Below are 25217 nucleotides of genomic sequence, written 5' to 3'. Positions count from 1 at the left end.
AATCCTTATTATGAAATCTTTCTCATTAGGTTAAAGCACAACATCGGCTCTGCCGAGCCCCCGGCCAAAGTGTTGAAGTGGCGTCCGAGATCCCCAAGGGCCAAGTCAAGTAACTGTAAGTTTTTATGGGGGTTCTACAAAAGAGCTATCGTGGGGCAAAGTTCATATTCGTGTTTACACACGTGTTTTAAAATGAATGCTTTCTCCTATTATAAACAAGTAAATAATGACGCAATGCTGTGGGGCTGGTGTGCAACTTTTTCCAGGGCTGGTTTTTATCCCCAGTCCGGCCCTGGCCGAGCGAGCCGCCGGGACTTTTTTTTTTTTTACTTTTTTTTTTTTTTAAGCCGAGCCGCCGATTCGTGGGGCTGAAGTTGTTGCCATAGAAACATTGTAAAGGGGAGGAGTTAGTAAGATAACCACGCCCATGTGGGGGCGCCAGAAATATTTCTGCACCCAGGCGCCTGTGACCCTAGGATCGGCCCTGCGATCAATGGCTGCACACTCTCCCCGGTCAACCAAGTCCGCTGCCTTGGAGTGACCTTGGATTCTGCCCTTTCCTTCCGACCACACATCCAAGCCCTTTCCACCACCAGCCACCTCCTACTCAAAAACATCTCCCACATCCTCGCTTTCCTAAACTTTGAGTCTGCGAAAATGCTTCTACATGCCCTCATCATCACCCGCCTAGACTACTGCAACATCCTCCTCTGTGGCCTTCCATCTAGCACGCTTGCACCCCTCCAATCTATCCTCAACTCTGCTGCCCGACTAATCCAACTCTCACCCTGTTACTCCTCTGCCTCTCCCCTCTGCCAATCCCTTCACTGGCTCCCCATTGCCCAGCGAATTCACTTCAAAATACTAGCAAATACATACAAGGCCGTCCACAACCTGTCCCCTCCCTACATCTCTGAGCTACTTTCCCAATATATCCCCACAGGCACTCTCCGATCCTCACACGACCTCCTTCTCTCCTCTCCTCTTATCACCTCTTCCCACAATCGCCTCCAATTTCTCCCGCGCATCCCCCATACTCTGGAACTCGCTACCCCAACATATCAGACTCTCACCTACAGTGAAATCCTTTAAAAGAAACTTAAAAACCCACCTCTTCAGACAAGCCTACAACCAGTGACCCTGCTGCCTCTATACCGCCATGACCAGCTTCACCCTGTCCTACTGTGTCCTTCTCCCATTTCAATGTAGATTGTAAGCCCTCACGGGCAGGGCCCTCTCTTCTTCTGTACCAGTTTGTAACTCACTAACTCGTCTTGTTCATGCTTAGTGAAAATGTATACCCAGCTATTTTCATATGTACAGCGCTATGGAATGAATGGCGCTTTAATAATAAATAATAATAATTTTCACTTAGGGGTGTACTCACTTTTGTTGCCAGCATTTTTTACATTAATGGCTGTATGTTGAATTATTCTGATGGTACACCAAAATGTTATACAAGCTGTACACTGACTACTTTACATTGTATCAAAGGGTCAGCTCTTCAGTGTTGTCCCATGAAAAGATATAAAAAACTATTTACAAAAATGTGAGGTGTACTCACTTTTGTGAAATACTGTATATTTGCAGTTAACAAACACACTGTGCCGTAGATTTATGGACTTTTGTGCGTCCATCTTTAGGAAACTTTTAATAAATAATTTGTGTTTAAAGGAATGACATAGCTAGCCTTACATACAGTTTCTTTTATGTAGGTGTAGGTTCAGCTGTGGCAGATTTTTTTTTTTTTTACTGCTTGACCTTCTATCGCTTGTGAAATGGCTTTATGTTCCTTATTTGGTCCAAGGTCTTACTGTTCATACAAGCTGAGGCTTTGGGAACCACCAGGTTCAATTGCAGTAAATGTGTAAAAATACTAGAGATTAGCAAATTGATTCCATGCTAATTGAATTTGTTGCAAATTTACCAAAAATGTGAACTTTAGGAATCAGAAACTTCAGAGATTTGTCCCTCGCAAAATTACTTTAAAATGGCCTTCACCAGTTTACTTATAAGAAGAGAAGCATTTTTTGGAACATTTCTCAATAAAGTTGGAAAGGGGCTGGATAAAGTTCTAGTAAACCCCAGAGTGTCATACACGACTTCTCAGCGCCAATGCAGTTCTTTCTAATTGACTCACTGGAATTCCACCTTGCATATGCTGAACTGTCTCTTCGAGCAATGTAAAGCGATCAATGATTACCTCATGCACGAGCCTCAGCAGGAGCGTATGTTACTTTGAGCTCAGGCAGTGGCAGCTCATCATAGATGCATTTCGCATACCCAAGCCCTTCGAAGAGGCCACCAGCTTTGCCAGTAGGGACAACAATGTCACTCCCCTGATATTTATATTAGAAGAAACACTCACCCTGATGCAACAAGGGATGGTGGAAGAACTGCTTCTACATCTTGCTCGCTGCCATGCAGCTGTTGGGGACCCACAGGCTCAAGAGAAAGATAAGAAGGATGAGGAGGAGTTGGTATTGAGGAGGACATGGAGTTTTCAGAGACACATCTAGGGTATGAGGTATATTTGTGGAACATGATGAAGATGACAACGCTGGTCATAGATAAACATTATAGTGTGGGGAGGAGATTGAAACCAATCTAGTGAGCATGGAAAGCAGCATGATGGGTTGCTTATGTGCTGACAAGGGTATCATTAGCATCAAGCAAAGTGATGGCCACTGGATAACCATGCTTTTAGACTCTCCCTGTAAAAGGAAAATGGAGGAATTTTTTATTGCTTCAAAAAGGGATACAATATTGTCATATTACCAGGATACGCTCTGTACCCAGCTTGCCACAGCCTTCACCAAGCAGACGACTGCTGAGCGTGTCTGACCAGGCGGCCCCTCTCTCCTGCCTGCTGAGACACTGCTCCACCACCTTTGCCAGCCCTGCCTGCTGAGACACTGCTCCACCACCTTTGCCAGCCCTGCCTGCTGAGACACTGCTCCACCACCTTTGCCAGCCCTGCCTGCTGAGACACTGCTACACCACCTTTGCCAGCCCTGCCTGCTGAGACACTGCTCTACCACCTTTGCCAGCCCTGCCTGCTGAGACACTGCTCCACCACCTTTGCCAGCCCTGCCTGCTGAGACACTGCTCCACCACCTTTGCCAGCCCTGCCTGCTGAGGCACTGCTCTACCACCTTTGCCAGCCCTGCCTGCTGAGGCACTGCTCCACCACCTTTGCCAGCCCTGCCTGCTGAGACACTGCTCCACCACCTTTGCCAGCCCTGCCTGCTGAGACACTGCTCCACCACCTTTGCCAGCCCTGCCTGCTGAGACACTGCTCCACCACCTTTGCCAGCCCTGCCTGCTGAGACACTGCTACACCACCTTTGCCAGCCCTGCCTGCTGAGACACTGCTCTACCACCTTTGCCAGCCCTGCCTGCTGAGACACTGCTCCACCACCTTTGCCAGCCCTGCCTGCTGAGACACTGCTCCACCACCTTTGCCAGCCCTGCCTGCTGAGGCACTGCTCTACCACCTTTGCCAGCCCTGCCTGCTGAGGCACTGCTCCACCACCTTTGCCAGCCCTGCCTGCAGAGACACTGCTCCACCACCTTTGCCAGCCCTGCCTGCTGAGACACTGCTCCACCACCTTTGCCAGCCCTGCCTGCTGAGACACTGCTCCACCACCTTTGCCAGCCCTGCCTGCTGAGACACTGCTCCACCACCTTTGCCAGCCCTGCCTGCTGAGACACTGCTCCACCACCTTTGCCAGCCCTGCCTGCTGAGACACTGCTCCACCACCTTTGCCAGCCCTGTCTGCTGAGGCACTGCTCTACCACCTTTGCCAGCCCTGCCTGCTGAGACACTGCTCTACCACCTTTGCCAGCCCTGCCTGCTGAGGCACTGCTCCACCACCTTTGCCAGCCCTGCCTGCTGAGACACTGCTCCACCACCTTTGCCAGCCCTGCCTGCTGAGACACTGCTCCACCACCTTTGCCAGCCCTGCCTGCTGAGACACTGCTCCACCACCTTTGCCAGCCCTGCCTGCTGAGGCACTGCTCTACCACCTTTGCCAGCCCTGCCTGCTGAGGCACTGCTCCACCACCTTTGCCAGCCCTGCCTGCAGAGACACTGCTCCACCACCTTTGCCAGCCCTGCCTGCTGAGACACTGCTCCACCACCTTTGCCAGCCCTGCCTGCTGAGACACTGCTCCACCACCTTTGCCAGCCCTGCCTGCTGAGACACTGCTCCACCACCTTTGCCAGCCCTGCCTGCTGAGACACTGCTCCACCACCTTTGCCAGCCCTGCCTGCTGAGACACTGCTCCACCACCTTTGCCAGCCCTGTCTGCTGAGGCACTGCTCTACCACCTTTGCCAGCCCTGCCTGCTGAGACACTGCTCTACCACCTTTGCCAGCCCTGCCTGCTGAGGCACTGCTCCACCACCTTTGCCAGCCCTGCCTGCTGAGGCACTGCTCTACCACCTTTGCCAGCCCTGCCTGCTGAGACACTGCTCTACCACCTTTGCCAGCCCTGCCTGCTGAGGCACTGCTCCACCACCTTTGCCAGCCCTGCCTGCTGAGACACTGCTCCACCACCTTTGCCAGCCCTGCCTGCTGAGACACTGCTCCACCACCTTTGCCAGCCCTGCCTGCTGAGACACTGCTCCACCACCTTTGCCAGCCCTGCCTGCTGAGACACTGCTCCACCACCTTTGCCAGCCCTGCCTGCTGAGACACTGCTCCACCACCTTTGCCAGCCCTGCCTGCTGAGACACTGCTCCACCACCTTTGCCAGCCCTGCCTGCTGAGACACTGCTCCACCACCTTTGCCAGCCCTGCCTGCTGAGACACTGCTCCACCACCTTTGCCAGCCCTGCCTGCTGAGACACTGCTCCACCACCTTTGCCAGCCCTGCCTGCTGAGGCACTGCTCTACCACCTTTGCCAGCCCTGCCTGCTGAGACACTGCTCTACCACCTTTGCCAGCCCTGCCTGCTGAGGCACTGCTCCACCACCTTTGCCAGCCCTGCCTGCTGAGACACTGCTCCACCACCTTTGCCAGCCCTGCCTGCTGAGACACTGCTCCAGCACCTTTGCCAGCCCTGCCTGCTGAGACACTGCTCCACCACCTTTGCCAGCCCTGCCTGCTGAGGCACTGCTCTACCACCTTTGCCAGCCCTGCCTGCTGAGACACTGCTCTACCACCTTTGCCAGCCCTGCCTGCTGAGGCACTGCTCCACCACCTTTGCCAGCCCTGCCTGCTGAGACACTGCTCCACCACCTTTGCCAGCCCTGCCTGCTGAGACACTGCTCCACCACCTTTGCCAGCCCTGCCTGCTGAGACACTGCTCCACCACCTTTGCCAGCCCTGCCTGCTGAGACACTGCTCCACCACCTTTGCCAGCCCTGCCTGCTGAGACACTGCTCCACCACCTTTGCCAGCCCTGCCTGCTGAGGCACTGCTCTACCACCTTTGCCAGCCCTGCCTGCTGAGGCACTGCTCCACCACCTTTGCCAGCCCTGCCTGCTGAGACACTGCTCTACCACCTTTGCCAGCCCTGCCTGCTGAGACACTGCTCCACCACCTTTGCCAGCCCTGCCTGCTGAGACACTGCTCTACCACCTTTGCCAGCCCTGCCTGCTGAGACACTGCTCCACCACCTTTGCCAGCCCTGCCTGCTGAGACACTGCTCCACCACCTTTGCCAGCCCTGCCTGCTGAGACACTGCTCCACCACCTTTGCCAGCCCTGCCTGCTGAGGCACTGCTCCACCACCTTTGCCAGCCCTGCCTGCTGAGACACTGCTCCACCACCTTTGCCAGCGCAACCAAGTAGGAGAAATACTTGTTGTCACTACAGCAGTCCACACACTTTACTGAACAGTTTTTTCAAATGCTGCTCCAACATGACGCACATCCCCAAACGGATCCGCACTGCCAGAACAGAAACCATTTATATTTCTCATAAAACTGTGACTCAGAATAATACATCTATGTTGTCTGCTCAATTTTTTTTTTAAAGAATGTTCAGGGGCAGAGTTCAGTAAAATCGCTGCGTACCTGTGACACACTACAGTCCAGCATATTTTATGAAGACCTGACAAAACATCAGGCACATTCTGAACTGCAGAATTTATTAAAGGAGTTCTCTGGGCATTTAGAACAATCTGTCCTGTTGTGGGAAGAGAGTTTGGTCAGTACTTACCTCTCTGTCATGCCCACCGATGTCACTGTCTTGGCTATGCTCACACTGGCTGAGGGCTCTCCCGCACAGGTCCTGGCCAGCTGTGTTCACATACAGCTGAGCAGCAAGACTTGGAACCACATACTGTCCAATAGGGACCTGAGCAGAACAGCCGGCTGCCATTAAGAGCACAGGTGAAATCACCCAGAACCTCTTTAAATTCAATTAGAAAAACTGATAAACAAATTGCTGATGCAGAACTATAGATTGGCTATACTGTTAGCACTGGGATTGCTATTATATTATTGGAGAATATTTGGAAATGATGGGATGAAGATTGGGGTGATTCACATTAATAAAACATAGAATTGTATAGCTTTAACTGCTGAGCGTGCCTGACTAAGTGACACAATGACACAGTGATGCCTATTTCAAAAACTTTTCTCTATCAATTAATTTGAATGTATCTGTTGTGGTCTCCTCACTGTGAAACACACTGATTGACACTAAACTATCTGCCAGACGCGCTATTCCTCCAGCCCAGAAAACACCAGCATTTCCTGCCTGCGGGATGTTATACACACATCTACTGAGTCATCACTAGTGATGTCCCGAACTATTCGCCGGCGAACAGTTCCCGGCGAACATCACTTGTTCACGTTCGCCGCGGCGGGCGAACATATGCGATGTTCAGTCCGCCCCCTATATATCATCATTGAGCAAACTTTGACCCTGTACCTCACAGTTAGCAGACACATTCCAGCCAATCAGCAGCAGACCCTCCCTCCCAGACCCTTCCACCTCCTGGACAGCATCCATCTTAGATTCATTCGGAAGCTGCAGCATCACAAATTTGACTAAGTTGTAATCGCAATGCGATTAATACGGGTTATATTAATCGCATTGCGAATTCAACTTAGAGCTGGGTTCCTAATGGTTGTATTGCTAGAATATAACGAAGATTGAGAATATAGTGCTGTATCCGTTATATATTCGTCAATTCTAGCAATACAACCTTTAGGAACTTAGCTCTAAGTTGAATTCGCAATGCGATTAATGCAGGTTATATTAATCGCATTGCGAATTCAGCATGGGATGCCACATATCAATAGTGGCTTCCCTCCCATGCGATAATACCAATATTTTACAAGGGTGAACATTGCCGGAGGTGCGACCAAACACCCCCTAGGACGACTATTTCAGGAATGAACCATCCTGCATAGACGTTGCACTAGCCCCGTGTCCCCTGATGAGTCTGGGGCTATACAAATAGATGAAACGCGTAGGGACACAATTATCTATTTACCTGAGCACTTGTGGGTAGGTTTCTTAGCACCTCTTTGAATTACTAGTGATAGGGCTCTATCCCTTTACTGTCCTTGCAACACTATACACTAATCAATAAGACGATGAAAAGGTGACATGATTAAGGATTGTGGAAAATAACAGAGTCCCATATCGTCTATCTGTGAGGACGGGAATTAAGTTTAAGTATGACCCTACCTACACAGTTGTTCTGGTGAGCAGTGTGTACATTCATGAATACTGGTTTATCTCATTATTTGAGCACATACACTGCGTGCAGAATTATTAGGCAAATGAGTATTTTGACCACATCATCCTCTTTATGCATGTTGTCTTACTCCAAGCTGTATAGGCTCGAAAGCCTACTACCAATTAAGCATATTAGGTGATGTGCATCTCTGTAATGAGAAGGGGTGTGGTCTAATGACATCAACACCCTATATTAGGTGTGCATAATTATTAGGCAACTTCCTTTCCTTTGGCAAAATGGGTCAAAAGAAGGACTTGACAGGCTCAGAAAAGTCAAAAATAGTGAGATATCTTGCAGAGGGATGCAGCACTCTTAAAATTGCAAAGCTTCTGAAGCGTGATCATCGAACAATCAAGCGTTTCATTCAAAATAGTCAACAGGGTCGCAAGAAGCGTGTGGAAAAACCAAGGCGCAAAATAACTGCCCATGAACTGAGAAAAGTCAAGCGTGCAGCTGCCAAGATGCCACTTGCCACCAGTTTTGCTATATTTCAGAGCTGCAACATCACTGGAGTGCCCAAAAGCACAAGGTGTGCAATACTCAGAGACATGGCCAAGGTAAGAAAGGCTGAAAGATGACCACCACTGAACAAGACACACAAGCTGAAACGTCAAGACTGGGCCAAGAAATATCTCAAGACTGATTTTTCTAAGGTTTTATGGACTGATGAAATGAGAGTGAGTCTTCATGGGCCAGATGGATGGGCCCGTGGCTGGATTGGTAAAGGGCAGAGAGCTCCAGTCCGACTCAGACACCAGCAAGGTGGAGGTGGAGTACTGGTTTGGGCTGGTATCATCAAGGACACCTTCTTCAAGCAGTGGTACAGGAAGAAGTCTGCATCCTTCAAGAAAAACATGATTTTCATGCAGGACAATGCTCCATCACACGCGTCCAAGTACTCCACAGCGTGGCTGGCAAGAAAGGGTATAAAAGAAGAAAATCTAATGACGTGGCCTCCTTGTTCACCTGATCTGAACCCCATTGAGAACCTGTGGTCCATCATCAAATGTGAGATTTACAAGGAGGGAAAACAGTACACCTCTCTGAACAGTGTCTGGGAGGCTGTGGTTGCTGCTGCACGCAATGTTGATGGTGAACAGATCAAAACACTGACAGAATCCATGGATGGCAGGCTTTTGAGTGTCCTTGCAAAGAAAGGTGGCGATATTGGTCACTGATTTGTTTTTGTTTTGTTTTTGAATGTCAGAAATGTATATTTGTGAATGTTGAGATGTTCAATTGGTTTCACTGGTAAAAATAAATAATTGAAATGGGTATATATTTGTTTTTTGTTAAGTTGCCTAATAATTATGCACAGTAATAGTCACCTGCACACACAGATATCCCCCTAAAATAGCTAAAACTAAAAACAAACTAAAAACTACTTCCAAAAATATTCAGCTTTGATATTAATGAGTTTTTTGGGTTCATTGAGAACATGGTTGTTGTTCAATAATAAAATTAATCCTCAAAAATACAACTTGCCTAATAATTCTGCACTCCCTGTAGATCTCTGGACTATAGAAATGGACCATGTGATACTTATGGTTTAAGTGGTGTGGCTTAATTATTATATTGGTGTTTTTTAGACACGTTATTAAAAGCTACGTTTTACTACTGCCTCTTTAGATTTTGGTTTTCTGCATATTGCGCTAGGCTTGTAGGACGGAACCTTGTTCTATGAGAAGAAACAGCTCTTGCGGTGGCTGTATTTGATTGTGTGTTCTTTGGTAAAAAAAATATGGCCACAATGTTTCATGGGTAATCAATTAATATACGTATATAAATTCAAAACATATCAACTTAAATAACTAAATATAAACCATTCAAGTACCAATTGTCCACCCGGTTGAAACTGGGCGACTTAACCCCACTGATTCTTATCTTCCTCCACGGTTTTTCCTCTTCTTTTATAGGTTCCTCCTGCTGTTAGTCCCTTGATATATACGGTATCTTCCTGCCTCATGCCAGACACAAGTTTGATCATCCAGATTGACGACTTTCCCCATTCAGGTAAGTTGTTCATTAGACCACTACTCCACCATCGTAACTAGTGATAACCGAATTTTTGAAAAGTTTGATTTGGCCGAATTGCCGAATTTACAAAAAATTTGCTTTGTGATGAATTGCTTCACCACAAAGCGCATTTCTTTGTAAGTAATATATGCAGTGACAGGGAGTGGTGAATGCGTCCGTGCGTCCCCCCATCATTGTACCCCTCAGATGCCGCGTTCGTACATGATCGCGGAATCTGATATAAACAACAGTGTCAAATAAAAAATAAATAAATAAATCATACTTACCTCATCAATTTGCTCATAACAGGCCGTCCGCCACCATCTTGCTTGAATATCTGGAAATTTCACGTGGCCTGTGATGACGTCATCATGCCGGCCGGCGTGGTGACTTCCTAAGTCACCGCGCACGGGATTTCGGCCAAGATCTTCAAGCAAGATGGCGGCTCCCCGGCTTGTCGTGAGCAAATGGATCAGATAAGTTCGTTTTTTTGTTTGTTTGTTTTTTTTACACTATTTCAGGTTAAATCGATTTGCTGCGATTTAACCTGGGGTAGGTCATCAGTTAAAAAGTCTCAGAAAGTCTCAGAAAACCCCCTTAACAAATTTGATTCGCTCATCTCTGTGTCTGATATTGCAGATAAACTTTATCGAAGCGAACTGGGTTGAGCTCAATACCACACACAATCTTTACTTGGGGGCAGAGCCATCTTCTTCTAACCCTGGGGCAACCTCTTTAAATATGTCATATTAAAAATTGATAATTTGACAACAACAAAAAATACTTTTTGTCACAAAGCAGCGTTCTGTAAGACAAATAACACTCTATGTGAAGGAAATGTAATTCTGCTATAAAATGATATTTACTTACAAAATGTCATCACATCACTTGGGGATAGGACCTCAGTGACGGGTAACCTGCGGCATTCCAGCTGTGGTGAAACTACAACTCCAAGCATGCTCCGCTCTTTTCGTTGGAGAACAGCCAAGCAAGGGGGCATCTTGGGAATCGTAGTTTTACCACAGCTGGGGTGACATAGCTTAGTCATCACAGGGATAGGTCATCAGAATAAAAATCTTGGCCAATCCCTGTAAGTGAGGGGGGTTATGAGTAGAGGTGGCCGTCTACCTCAATGCTACCACCCTGGTGTCTATACCCTTGCCCAAAACATTGAAATCTGTGAGTTAGGCCTCATGTACACGACCGTGGTGTGTTTTGCGGTCCGCAAATCGCGGATCCGCAAAACACGGATGGCGTCCGTGGGCGTTCCACAATTTGGCACGGACAGCCTTTAATATAACTGCCAAAGCGCGGACAAGAATAGGACATATTATTTTTTTTTGCAGGGGCCACGGAACGGAGCAACGGATGCGGACAGCACACGGAGTGCTGTCCACATCTTTTGCGGCCCCATTGAAGTGAATGGGTCCGCATCTGAGCAGCCAAATCTGCTGCTCGGATGCGGACCAAAACAACGGCCGTGTGCATGAGGCCTTGGAGAAACACGTGGTCCAAGACGATGGGTTCTACAGCTCAGGTGCAGCACGGGAGAAGTCCTGAAGACAGGATTAAAGGGATGCATCGTAGGGTGACCGCTGTGGGTCAAGACTGAGCATAAAGCAGGAGAGAATCGCTACAAAGATGAGAGCTGACATTTTGGAAGGTGTGACATAGACAAGAGCTCCTTCAATTAAGGGTTTGACTTTAGAAAAGGCACATGCTTACATATTATTTAATACCTATTGCCTCATATCCATGGTCGTAGGGGGGTTCCTTGGGCCCACCTATATCATCAATAAAGTCTAATAGGTTTTGAATCACAGAAATAGATCCTAGTGACTGGTTCCAAATTTAGTCCAAATATTTTTTTTTCTCCTGGACCTTTGGCGTCCATTATGGTATCAGAGCTTGGGCCCACTGGAGGATTCTCTGGTACTCTGGTGGGCCAGTCCGACAGTGTAATACTCCAACTATTCACATCAACAACTCAAACAGAACTCATAAACTTCTGCCTTCCTAAACCGTGAGATACAGAAATGATTAGGAATCAGATCGGCGCCCCCTGCAGGGGCGGTCAGGGATTACACTCAGGTTATTACCATGCTGGGCTCCGCTCTCTCAGGCTGTGTATACTGGCAGCGCAGAAGTACACAGCGTTGTCCTCTGCGGCTGAGGCGGTTAGGGTCAGAGTGGAGTTATAGACGGAGGGTCTCTGTAAAGACCACCTCTCCTTGTAGTCCTTCTCCATGTCTTCAGAGTTTACATCTGTGGAAAACACCATGAGCTCCAGTCCTTGCCCCAGTTTCTGCTGGTACCAGTACATGTTGAAGTAGTTGCTCTGATCTTGTGTACAGCTCAGTTTCATGGTGTCCCCGGTGCTCACCATCACAAGCTTCTTATCCTGCTCCACTAGTACCGCACTGCCGCCTGAGAGACACAAGGGACAAGGAGATTAGCTGCTCGGTGGCCATATATCTTCTCTGATCCCACCACTCCCTGACCCCAGGAGCTGACAATCCATCTCTAGTAGTTATGTCACGCTGACCCCAGTTGCTGACTATCCATCTAGAGCAGTTGTGCCTCTCTGACCCCAGGAGCTGACAATCCATCTCTAGTAGTTATGTCAAGTTGATCCCAGTTGCTGACTATTTATCCAGAGCAGTTGTGCCTCTCTGACCCCAGGAGCTGACAATCCATCTGTAGTAGTTATGTCACGCTGACCCCAGTTGCTGACTATCCATCCAGAGCAGTTGTGCCTCTCTGACCCCAGGAGCTGACAATCAATCTCTAGTAGTTATGTCACGCTGACCCCATTTGCTGACTATCCATCCAGAGCAGTTGTGCCTCTCTGACCCCAGGAGCTGACAATCCATCTCTAGTAGTTATGTCACGCTGACCCCAGTTGCTGACTATCCATCTAGAGCAGTTGTGCCTCTCTGACCCCAGGAGCTGACAATCCATCTCTAGTAGTTATGTCACGCTGACCCCAGTTGCTGACTATCCATCTAGAGCAGTTGTGCCTCTCTGACCCCAGGAGCTGACAATCCATCTCTAGTAGTTATGTCAAGTTGATCCCAGTTGCTGACTATTTATCCAGAGCAGTTGTGCCTCTCTGACCCCAGGAGCTGACAATCCATCTGTAGTAGTTATGTCACGCTGACCCCAGTTGCTGACTATCCATCCAGAGCAGTTGTGCCTCTCTGACCCCAGGAGCTGACAATCCATCTCTAGTAGTTATGTCACGCTGACCCCAGTTGCTGACTATTTATCCAGAGCAGTTGTGCCTCTCTGACCCCAGGAGCTGACAATCCATCTCTAGTAGTTATGTCATGCTGACACCAAGAGTGAACAATCCATGGACACGAGTCGTGTCTCCCTGAACCCAGAAACTGACATCTATGAACATCAGTTGTGTCTTCCTGATCCGAGGAGCTGACAATCAACCTAAAGTAGTTGCATCTCCCTGACCCCAGGAGCTGACAATCCATCTCTAGTAGTTATGTCACGCTGACCCCAGTTGCTGACTATCCATCCAGAGCAGTTGTGCCTCTCTGACCCCAGGAGCTGACAATCCATCTCTAGTAGTTATGTCATGCATGCTGACCCCAGGGGCTGACAATCCATCTCTAGTAGTTATGGCATGCATGCTGACCCCAGGGGCTGACAATCCATCTCTAGTAGTTATGGCATGCATGCTGACCCCAGGGGCTGACAATCCATCGACAGCAGTTGTGTCTCCCCCCCCCCCCCCTTCCCCAGAGTGGAGAGCCTCATACATAGTGTACACCACAGGACAACTTACTGGGAAGAAGGGTCAGTGCAGAGAGAAGCAGGAGTAGGATCCTCATCATCTCACTGGATTCTTAGAGATGAGCCCACATGGGGCAGGAGATGGTTCTGTTCAGTATAATGTATAGACCTCCCTATGTAGGGAGAGGTTCTGGATTCCTGAGACCAGGGCTGAGGCGTCTCGGTCTCTGATTCTTCGCTTTGTCTCGATTTCTGGTCGCCGCCTCCTGTTAATGGGACTTTTTATATCTCCAGTTTCCTGCTGTGCAGTTTAACCCTCGCTGTTCCCATGTGATGGTTCATTATGTAACAGTATTTTCGGGGTGAGAGCAGTAATTATCAGGAAATCAACACATGATGTAAGCCCCTCCCATTATGTTATGTCAAGTCAGTTAAGCTCCTCCCCAATTATTTTAGGTGAAGCCCCGCCCACTGTTTTAAATTGAGACAACTACATTTTACCCCCAATTTTCCACTGGGGTTATCCTATAATGAATGTAAAACATGAACATGACAATCTTTCCAACAAAGCCAGATCCAGCCCTGCACCTCACATGGACCCAGAGATCTCCCCATTCATTGCTCTGCTAGATTTATATCAAGCTGGCAGCTCAGGGGGCGTGTCCTTTCTCATGGGCGTGTCTGTAGCTCTCTCCCTATCACAGCTTAGGTGGCAGTTGAGGGATGGAACTGAGCATGTGCGACCATCTCAGTGAGCGGGACAAAGAAATAAAAAAAAGATCAAACAGCAGGTGGCGCTATACAGATCCATTTTATTGAATAACTCAGCGGCTATACTAAATTTTTAATTACATGCAATTACAAAAGTGTTCAGATCCAGGTGTTAGTTTGAAATATGTAGAATATTTTTTGTGCGACAACCCCTTTAACCAAACCCTGCCTCTTCATATAATTAAAGGGCTCTTCAGCATTCTGTACATAAAGTGTAATCACTGTATAAATGATCGGTTATTATTTTCTAAGATACTTTGATCCTCAATTCTTTATCATTTTCAGGATCTGTGCTTGCTGTCAGTGGATGAGAACACTGGGGCAGTTTTACTAAGCTAAACGTGCAAGAATTTTAGCTTAATTTGCACCAAAAAAAAGCTGACATTCATGCTTTGTGTATTGTCCATTTTGGCCACAGGGGGCGTGGTTTAGCTGGAAAGGGGTCTCGCTATGTGTGGCTTATGATGTGACAGAGTGTGACAGAATTTAAAGGGGTTTTCCGAGTCTTTTAAGCGGATGACCTATCCGTCTGATCGGATCATCAGTATCTAATCAGTGGGAGTCCAACACCTGGGACCGATCAGTTGTTTGAGGAGGCCGCGGTGCTCACAGGCCACCAAGCACAGCGCCATCCGTTGGATAGTGGCTGTGCTTGGTATCGCAGCTCTGCTCCATTCACTTGAAGGGAACTGAGCTGCGTCTAGGGCATGTGACCAATTACATCATTGGCCTATGGAAAGCTGGGGGCGGAGGCCGCGGTGCTCGCTGTAGAGATTGGGCCTATTCAAACTGCGGATCGGCAGGAAGCCCCAGTGTCAGACCCCCATCAGTCTGAGGATAGGTCATCAGTATAAGGGCTCATGCACACAAACGTTTTTTTCTTTCCGTGACCGTTCCGTTTTTTTTCCGCATCATGTGCGGAACCGTTCATTTCCATGGGTCCAAAAAAAAAAAAAGGAAGTTACTCCGTGTTCATTCCGTTTCCGTATTTCCATATTTCCGTTCTGCAAAAAAATAGAACATGTCCTATTATTGTCCGCATTACGGACAAGGATAGTACTGTTCATTTAGGGGTCAGTTGTTTTGTTCCGCAAAATACAGAATGCAAACGGACGTCATCCGTGTTTTTTGCGGACCGCAAAACACATACGTTTGTGTGCATGAGGCCTAAAACCATTAAAAAATAAACTTTAAGCCAATCAGTAAGTGGTGTCTTTGTATACAGTAAAAGCATATTAAAAACGTAGTTCAAAAGTGAATGATAGAATAACGCAGCATGGCACGCTTTTCTAAAAAAACGGAAAGAAATGTATGGTTTATTTTTTGTTTGTTTTTTTAGTTTGCAGTCAGTGAGAGTTGGATGGGAATGTAAGACATTATGGGGGTCATTTATTATACCTATATTAGGCACATTTTTGGCGCAGATCCCGCCAGGGCTAAAAAAGTGGGCGCGGCATGGGCGGACAAGCCGTCTGACTCATCATTATCTACGTCTGGCTTAGGCGTAGAAAATGATCTAGATGTAAGACAGCAAGGAAGCCGGCTTACATTTAGAACTGGCGCTGGATGCATCGAATTTTTATGGAGAGGCCGGCGCCTCATCAGAACTCCGGAGGATCCACCTCCAGGTATAGGGGTTATTAAGACCGGCGCCTCTTCAGAACTCCGGAGGATCCACGGCCAGGTATAGGGGTTATTACTAAAACGCTGGTCTTAATAAATGTCGTCCCCCCCCCCCCCATGTTTCTATCCATTAAATGTATGTTTTTGTTTTTCAAATGATGCCTTTAAATCTTCAAATCTCTATGTAAAGTATCTTAGCTTAAGAGCCTGGCTTATGTTTATGAAGATTTTCCAAATTTTTTTATTATCTTTTTTTATTTTATTTTTATTATGCATTTTGTTAAATTTAGATTTAAACCGTGTAAATGCTACAAATAAGTAAAGTAAAATAAATAAATAAAACAATTTTTAATCAAAAAGTTTTAACCCCTTAATGACCTTAATAAGTAAAATATAGGGCTGTTTTTTTCCCCCACACCACCTCATATGTACTTGTGGTGCTGTCAGGGCATCTGCTGGGCCCCTACTTCATGCATCTGGACCAGACATGACTCAGATCCTGGCAGTTTAACCCCTTAGAGAGACTGTAACATACAAGCTGTAGGACAGAGTGAAGGGGTTACCTCTGTCACCCCCATCACCCCCCACAATGTGATCTCATGGAACCAGTGTCAGTCCGGTGCCCAACCACATCTGTCATCAGTATCTGCCTCAGGGCTTGTTCACACGGCCATGGTTTTGTTCCACATCCGAGATGCATTTTTTTTGCGGCTTGGGTGCGGACCCATTCACTTCAATGAGGCCTCAAAAGATGCGGACAGCACTCCGTGTGCTGTCCGCATCCGTTGCTCTGTTCCGTGGCCCCGCAAAAAATGATGAGTCATGTCCTATTCTTGTCCGTTTTGCGAACAAGAATAGGCATTTCTATAATGGGCCTCCTGTTCCGTTCCGCAAATTGCGGAAGGCACACGGGCGGCATCCATGTTTTGCGATTTGCAAATTGCGGACCGCAAAACACGGCACGATCGTGTGAACAAGCCCTAATGTGTAGGCCATGGGCCAGGCCTGCCCTAAGCTTTATGTATTGACCAAAAATCTCTGTCTCAAGACGGACAAACAAGATAAAATTACATAAGTGTCATAAAAAATAACCCCCCCCCCAAAAAAAATCCCTTATTTTTTCATTAAAAGTGACTAAAATAATAAATTATAAAAAATAAAAAAAACATTTATTCGCTGTTTCCTTCCAATCCTTTACAAATATTTTATGCCTCCAAACTGTACCAATAAAAAGTACAACTCATCCTGCGAAAAACAAGGCGTCGCTCGGCGATAGGAAGACAAAAGGTTCTCGGGATGTGGCGACACGTAAAATACTAATAATGACATTAAGGCCTTGGGCACACGACTGTATGTATTTTGCGATCCGCAAAACATGGATCCTCCATAAATACGGATAACGTCTGTGTGCATTCCGTATATTGCGGAACAGAACAGCCGGCCCCTAATAGAACAGTCCTATCCTTGTCCGTAATGCGGACAATAATAGGACATGTTCTATTTTTTTTGCGAAACAGATATGCGGACATACGGAAACGTAATGCACACTGACTCATTTCCGTTTTTTGTGGCCCCATTGAAATAAATGGTTCCGCATAATGGCTGCAAAAAAACGGAACGGACAGGGAAGCAAATACGTTTGTGTGCGTGAGCCCTAATAATGATTATTCCCTCCTTATCGTTGTTTTCTGATTCTTTGAATTGTTTTTCGCCTTCACGAAGCTGCTTGTCGCCCCCTGCTGGTGCGGTCAGGGATTACACTCAGGTTATTACCATGCTGGGCTCCGCTCTCTCAGGCTGTGTATACTGGCAGCGCAGAAGTACACAGCGTTGTCCTCTGCGGCTGAGGCGGTTAGGGTCAGAGTGGCGCTATAGACGGTGGTCCTCGTCAAGGACCACCTCTGCTCATAGTCCTTCTCCATGGTTGTAGAATCTACTCCTACTGAATGCACCATGAGCTTCAGTCCTTGATCCGGTTTCTGCTGATACCAGAACATGTTCAAATAATCATTCTGATCCTGCGTGCAATTCACCTGACGCTTTTCCCCGGTCTTCACTATCAGAAGCTTCTTATCCTGCTCCACGTGGACGGCACTGCAGCCTGAGAGAGACACAAGGGGTTAACGGCTGTGAGGTACACTAGCGTCACCACCATCCATCATCCCCGGCCCCGACGACCCCCCGTGACCCCCAGATTTACTGTCAAGGACCTGAAGTATTGGGATATTAGATGAAATCCTGGCATGGGATAATTTTTTTTGCTTACCGTACGCGGTCCGTATACGGAACCATTCATTTCAATGGTTCCACAAAAAAAATGGAATGAACTCCGTATGCATTCCGTTTACGTATTTCCGTTTTTCCGTTCCGTCCAAAGATAGAACATGTCCTATTGTTTCCCGCAAATCACGTTTCGTGGCTCTATTCAAGCCAACGGGTCCGCAAAAAAAAACGGAACACGCACGGAATGTACTCTGTATGTCTTCCGTATGCCCAGCCCAATTTTTTCTATGTAATTACTGTATACTGTATATGCCATACGGAAAAACGGAAACAGAAACGAAAACACAACGGCAAAAAACAAAGGATCCGTGAAAAACGGACCGCAAAACACTGAAAAAGCCATACGATCCGAACCGTCAGATGCCGGAATAATGGAGATTGACGAGAAAATGTTCCACATAAATTGAATAATTGCAACTCACATGGGAGGAAGGTAAAAGCAGGAATAAGCAGGAGGAGGATCCCCATCATCTCACCACCAGTGGCGTCTATGGGGAGAGGTTCTAGGTTCCTTCTCTCGAGGTCAGGGGCTCCTCCTGGGGGCGGGGCTACTGGTTGTTGCCAGGTGCTGCTCTTTTGTATCAAAGATGTCAAAACGTTACATTTGTTTCCTGTCTCCAGTTAACCCTTGCCTGCCCAATATAATTCCATTTTATTATAGTTTGACGAAGGGGTGTGTGGCTAAACTAATCGCGAACACAGTAAAGTACCCCCTCTTTTTGGAGTTAAGCTCCACCTCTCTCATTGGTCACACCTCTTTCCTGTGACAGGGTTTGGCCGATCTCAGGCAGTGACGGCGTATCGCTACGGCGTGTCATCAATGCCCCACGGGTGCGGGTCCCATCTCCAGAACAGCGCCGCCATTGATCGCTAAGGGGAATTCCGAAAATAGGTGACTGAGCGTGCTCAGCCGTTTTTCGGAATTCCCATAGGGGTGAATAGTGAGTGCACCATGCAAGCCACGCGGCCACGGCTTCACTCACCACTATGGGACTGGGAGCTGGCAATCATCTACATTTGGAAAGGTGAAGGTGGGACCCACACTTTTGGGACATTGAGGACACAGAGTATCTATACACCATGAATGTGCCAGATGGGAATACCCCTTTAACGACTAGACAATGGCGACTAATGTAAAGAGGACCTATCATGGACAGCCCCTCTAAAAGCTATAAAACCCCTAAATGTTAATATTAGGGGATCCTAATTATACCTCCCTCTCCTAAAGGAAAGAAAAAGATCTATGGGGTAATTACCGCCCCCCCCCCCCCCCCCCCCCCCCAAAACTGAGCTGAAATGAACCGTCCCACAGACGAGCCGGTGTGTAAAAGTGGCTTCCGGACCTACCAATGCAGCCAAGACGGGGCTAATGAAGTACAGTCGCAGCAAACTTTATCTTGCCTATTTCAATGACTTTTGTAGTGTTAAGTGTCAGTTTAAGGATTGCTGCAGCCGCATGACAATGCACAACCATCTCTTACATGATGGGGGATGTAGTCTTCCCATCCCAGAGATGTACAGCATTACATATCCACAGGATAGAGGTGAGGCCCTCCTCATGGCACCTCTGACAGCGCCCCCTGCAGGTCTGTGCTTCAGGATCTTAGGCCCCTTGCAGACGAGCGTGACGGATTTGGTCCGAATGCGTTCAGTTAAAAATGCACGATTTTGCAAGCAAGTTCAGTCCGTTTTGTCTGCGATTGCGTTTAGTTGTTCAGTTTTTATCGCGCGGGTGCAATGCGCATTGATGCGTTTCTCACGCACGTGATAAAAAACTGAAGGTTTACAAAAAACATCTCTTAGGCCCCTTTCACACGAGCGAGTATTCCGCGCAGATGCGATGCGTGAGTTGAACGCATTGCACCCGCACTGAATCCTGACCCATTCATTTCTATGGGGCTGTGCACACGAGCAGTGATTTTCACGCATCACTTGTGCGTTGCGGGGAAAATCGCAACATGCTCCTCTTTGTGCGTTTTTCACGTAACGCAGGCCCCATAGAAATGAATGGGGTTGCGTGAAAATCGCAAGCATCCGCAAGCAAGTGCGGATGCGGTGCAATTTTCACGCACGGTTGCTAGGAGACGATCGGGATGGAGACCCGATTATTATTATTTTCCCTTACAACATGGTTATAAGGGAAAATAATAGCATTCTGAATACAGAATGTATAGTACAATAGGGCTGGAGGGGTTAAAAAAAAATTGAAAAAAATTTAACTCACCTTAGTCCACTTGATCGCGCAGCCCGGCTTCTCTTCTGTCTTCTTTGTTGAACAGGACCTCTGGTGAGCATTAATTACAGGAACAGGACCTGTGGTGACGTCACTCCGGTCATCACGTGATCCATCACATGATCTTTTACCATGGTGATGGATCATGTGATTGATCATGTGATGACCGGAGTGACGTCACCACAGGTCCTGTTCAACAAAGGAGACAGACGAGAAGCCGGGCAGCGCGATCAAGTTGACTAAGGTGAGTCCAATTTTTTTAATTTATTTTTTAACCCCTCCAGCGCTATTGTACTATGCATTCTGTATTCAGAATGCTATTATTTTCCCTTATAACCATGTTATAAGGGAAAATAATACAATCTACAGAACACCAATCCCAAGCCCGAACTTCTGTGAAGAAGTTCGGGTTTGGGTACCAAACACGCGCGATTTTTCTCACGCGAGTGCAAAACGCATTACAATGTTTTGCACTCGCGCGGAAAAATCGTGCATGTTCCCGCAACGCACCCGCACATTTTCCCGCAACGCCCGTCTGAAAGAGGCCTAAGGCCATAGCAACAATCAACCTCATGGGTCAGGCCTCACATAATGCATTACATGTAATAATAATAGTTTTTAAACCCGTCAAGATCTCTGCTTGCTGTCTGGCGACACTTTGCTTACATCCAGATGCTAGAAACCCAGCCTGACCTTATTATTATATCTGAAAGGTTTGTCACAATTGTATCCGTTCTGGAAAAAATCCTCTGTGACCTTAACAGCCTGGACTCCACATTGCTACTTTTCTCTTAGCTGCACTGATACATTGTAACAAACAGGGGAAGAGACCTGTGCTTTAGCTTACAGACTGGACTGGATGTCATTGTATCAAACCCCCCCCCCCCCCCCCCAAATGTGTGATGGATTTGGTCTATGCAATATTCCCAATCGCTGACAGCAAGCAGAGATCTTCAAAATCTGCAGAACGTTTCGTTTTAGTTGCCCTAAAAATGTATTTTAGCCCTTTAAGAAAGTTTACGTCCCCTCATCATGGAACTATGGGACCGCTAGATTATTAACCCTTACCTTGGAGACTTGCCAGGAGCATCTGGTAGAAAAGCCCTGAAAGAAATGTGACTCTCGTTTCTAAACTGAACCCCCCCCCCCATATCCGAGGTGTTATGGTTGGTCTATGTTTGGTTTCTCGCTGCCCACCGCACATAGCCGTGCCCGCGTCTCCTGCTCCCTCCCTCTGCAGAACTCCTTCCGTTATTCCCCTCGCTCATCAAACCACAGAAGTATCGGGGGCGCGTCGGACGACTTGAAGCTCCTCAACCCCAAATCAACATCTGTAACAAGTGTCACGGGTCACGTGTAAGGCGTCCTGCACACGACCGTATCCATCCAGAGGTGCGCAAACTGCAAATCCGCAAAATACGGATACCGCCATCCTGCGTTTTCCTCAGCCCTCATTGTAGAAATGCTTATTCCTGTCCGCAAAATGGACAAGGACCGGGCATGTTCTGTAACTGGCTGCCCGGGGGGCCATCTGCTCTTTCCGTTTTTGGCGGCCCCATAGAAATCAATGGGTCTGTGCCTAACTCCTAAGAGGGCCACCGTCCATGTGCCCCCCATCTGGCAGTGGCTCCCACTCTGATCCCTCCTGGATGCCATGTCATGAAGATATTGGGCCTCATTTATCAAAACTGTCTTAGTCGCCCATAGCAACCAAGCAGAGCTCAGAGCACTTTAAGAAATGAAAGGTGAACTCTGGTTGCTATGGGCGACTAAGAGAGTTCTCCTGTGAGACAGTTTTGGTAAATGAGGCCCAATCTCTCCGAGAGACGCCATTTCTGGAGAAGGGCTCTGTCATCTGTACTGCGGAACCGCATCGACTCCTCAGACCGCAATGTGCGAAGGAAACCTTACGCATAATATTTGCCCCTTTCATATTTTCCCCCTATTTGTAATTATTTATAGATCGCTCCGAGCGTTAAGTCTGCAATAATAAAACCTTGAATCCAGACTTTTCTTAAAGGGGCTTTCTAAAATTCCCTAATTTCTCCTTCCTTCATTCATTCCTCCCTCCTTTCCGATCTTTCTTCATTTCTTTGGCTACATGCACGCGAACGTTGTTTGTTTCCGTGTCCATTCCGTTTTTTTTTTGGCGGATAGGATGCGGACCCATTCATTTCAATGGGTCCGCAAAAAATGAGGACAGCACACCGTGTGCCGTTCGCATCAGTATGTCCGTTCCCTAGCCCCGCAAAAAAAAAATAGAACTTCTCCTATTCTTGTCCGTTTTAAGCATTGTTACAATGGATCTGCAAAAAAAAAAAAACGGATGGCATATGGATGTCATCCGTATTTTTTTTTGCCGATCCACAATTTGCGGACCGCAAAACACATACGGTCATGTGCATGTAGCCTTTCTCTGTCTTTTCTTCCTATGTTATACCCCTTCCATCCTTCATTCCTCTCTCAGTTTCTATCGTCCTTCCTTCTTTCCTTCCATCCTTCATTACTTCCTTTCTTCCCCCCTTGCGGATTTCCTATCTTCCTTCCTCCTTCCTTCTTTCTTTACTTCCTTCCTTCCCTACATTCCTACATCCCTCTTCCTCCATTCCTTCCTGCCTTTCTTCTTTGCTTCCTCCCTCAGTTCCTATCTTCCTTCCCCCCTAAGGCCCCTTTCACACGGGCGAGTATTCCGCGCGGATGCGATGCGTGAGGTGAACGCATTGCACCTGCACTGAATCAGGACCCATTCATTTCTATGGGGCTGTTCACATGAGCGGTGATTTTCACGCATCACTTGTGCATTGCGTGAAAATCGCAGCATGCTCCTCTTTGTGCGTTTTTCACGTAACGCAGACCCCATAGAAGTGAATGAGGTTGCGTGAAAATCGCAAGCATCCGCAAGCAAGTGCGGATGCGGTGCGATTTTCACGCACAGTTGCTAGGAGACGATCGGGATGGAGACCCGATCATTATTATTTTCCCTTATAACATGGTTATAAGGGAAAATAATAGCATTCTGAATACAGAATGCATAGTACAATAGCGCTGGAGGGGTTAAAAAAAAATAAAATAAAAATTAACTCACCTTAGTCCACTTGATCGCGTAGCCCGGCATCTCCTTGTGTCTCCTTTGCTGAACAGGACCTCTGGTGAGCATTAATTACAGGTAAAGGACCTGTGGTGACGTCACTCCGGTCATCACATGATCCATCACATGATCTTTTACCATGGTGATGGATCATGTGATGACCGGAGTGACGTCACCACAGGTCCTTTACCTGTAATGAATGCTCACCACAGGTCCTGTTCAGCAAAGGAGACACACGAGAAGCTGGGCAGCGCGATCAAGTGGATTAAGGTGAGTTAAATTATTTTTATTTATTTTTTTAACCCCTCCAGCGCTGTTTTACTATGTATTCTGTATTCAGAATGCTATTATTTCCCTTATAACCATGTTATAAGAGGAAATAATACAATCTACAGAACACCGATCCCAAGCCTGAACTTCTGTGAAGAAGTTCGGGTTTGGGTACCAAACATGCGTGATTTTTCTCACGCGAGTGCAAAACGCATTACAATGTTTTGCACTCGTGCGGAAGAATCGCGGGTGTTCCCGTAACGCACCCGCACCTTTTCCCGCAACGCCCGTCTGAAAGAGGCCTAACCCTTCCTTCCTTCCTTCTTCTCTCCCTCCATTCCTATTTTCCTCTTCCTCTTGTCCTTCCTTCTTTGCTTCATTCTTTCATTGTGTATTCATGTTTTCCATGCTTGTGTTAATCACCGCTGTCCATTTATTATCAGATCATTTCACTTTTTTATTCATTTGTGACAATCGGTGAATCTTGTTAACCCTTTCACTCCATGCATTGACTCTTATTTTCACGCATTTTTTAAACTATGGAGCACATTTATTAAGACCGGTGTCTTAGACGCCAGTCCTAATAAGCTCCTGCGCTGGCGGTGGATCCGCCGAAGCGATGAAGTTCGGCGTTCGGCTGATCCTCGGCCGCTTCGTAGCTGTCTTACATTAAGACCGGTTTCTACGCCTAAAACAGGTAAACGACAGGTGGGACAGGCCTGCCGCCGGCTATTGCCATGCCCACTGGCGTGAGCAGGGTGAAGCCGCAGATTGCGGCTCAAAGGACCTTTGCGCCACAATCAGCGCCATAAATATGCCTAATTTAGGCGTATTTCTGGTTAATAAATGAGCCCCTATATTTTTACCCTGTCTGGTATAATAAAATAATAAAATCAATGGTTATTACCACGAAGAAAGGATCAGACTGCCAGAAAACTACATTTAACCTTCCAGGGGGCCCGTTCCACGAGTCACCCCACTTCTCCTCTTGGATGACCCTCATGCGGATTTACTATGAAATGGGATTTTTGTGTTATTTAACCGTGTCCTCCCCATTTTTCCCTCATTTACTGTAGAAGGTTATATTTGTGAGACCTGAGTTGTCTGCTCACAGGTCTTCAGATCCTTCTGTCGGTGTATTCCCTGACGGCTCCAATGTACACTGGACGATACATATTATTTTCCTGGCTGCCTCTGTATTGAATATTGTCAACTCTGCTAATCTATGCAGTAAGGTCGGGCGATGCATATTAACTCCCCGATGTACAAACCTATTGCACTTGAATTAAAGCAGAATTATCAATGTACCGGTACTTGTTCTTCATACAAGATCAGTTGACCAACTTTGTATGACCAAGGAACAGCTCTGGAGCTTACACCGTCTGGGATATTACCAGAATATCTAACTAAATGGCGCCCTCTATGGGCTAGATCTGGAATGCACCATGAAGATCAATGCTTGCATCTGCACTCCCTTATGT

At 47.2% G+C, this 25217-nt stretch overlaps 1 protein-coding gene and 1 gene segment (V, D, J or C); both read right to left on the bottom strand.

Annotated features, from left to right (window-relative positions):
• The window catches only part of LOC121006028 (M1-specific T cell receptor beta chain-like), a 961123-nt gene that overhangs the window by 934484 nt on the left and 1422 nt on the right, over positions 1–25217 (bottom strand). Inside the window, exons 1-2 of one of the 9 annotated variants that reach the window (XM_040438923.1) lie at positions 13521–13816; positions 11852–12145 (exon numbers count right to left, since the gene is read on the bottom strand). The exons of 2 other annotated variants lie outside the window; for them this stretch is intronic. In XM_040438923.1, the coding sequence (XP_040294857.1) occupies positions 11852–12145; positions 13521–13569 (343 nt within the window). In that variant the 5' untranslated portion in view covers positions 13570–13816. Of the gene's footprint in view, positions 1–11847; positions 12146–13520; positions 13817–25217 lie in introns of those variants that run through there. 6 more of the 9 variants (XM_040438924.1, XM_040438921.1, XM_040438916.1 and 3 more) reach the window with 6 other exon arrangements.
• Positions 17506–18880, bottom strand: LOC121006041. The segment is given in 2 exon segments: positions 17506–17963; positions 18568–18880. Coding segments are annotated over 2 exon segments (381 nt in total).

The sequence above is a fragment of the Bufo bufo genome, chromosome 6 (assembly GCF_905171765.1).
Source record: "Bufo bufo chromosome 6, aBufBuf1.1, whole genome shotgun sequence".
NCBI lineage: Eukaryota > Metazoa > Chordata > Amphibia > Anura > Bufonidae > Bufo > Bufo bufo.
The sequence above is the reverse complement of the archived record's forward strand: the minus strand, read 5'-3'. Positions and strand labels throughout refer to the sequence as shown.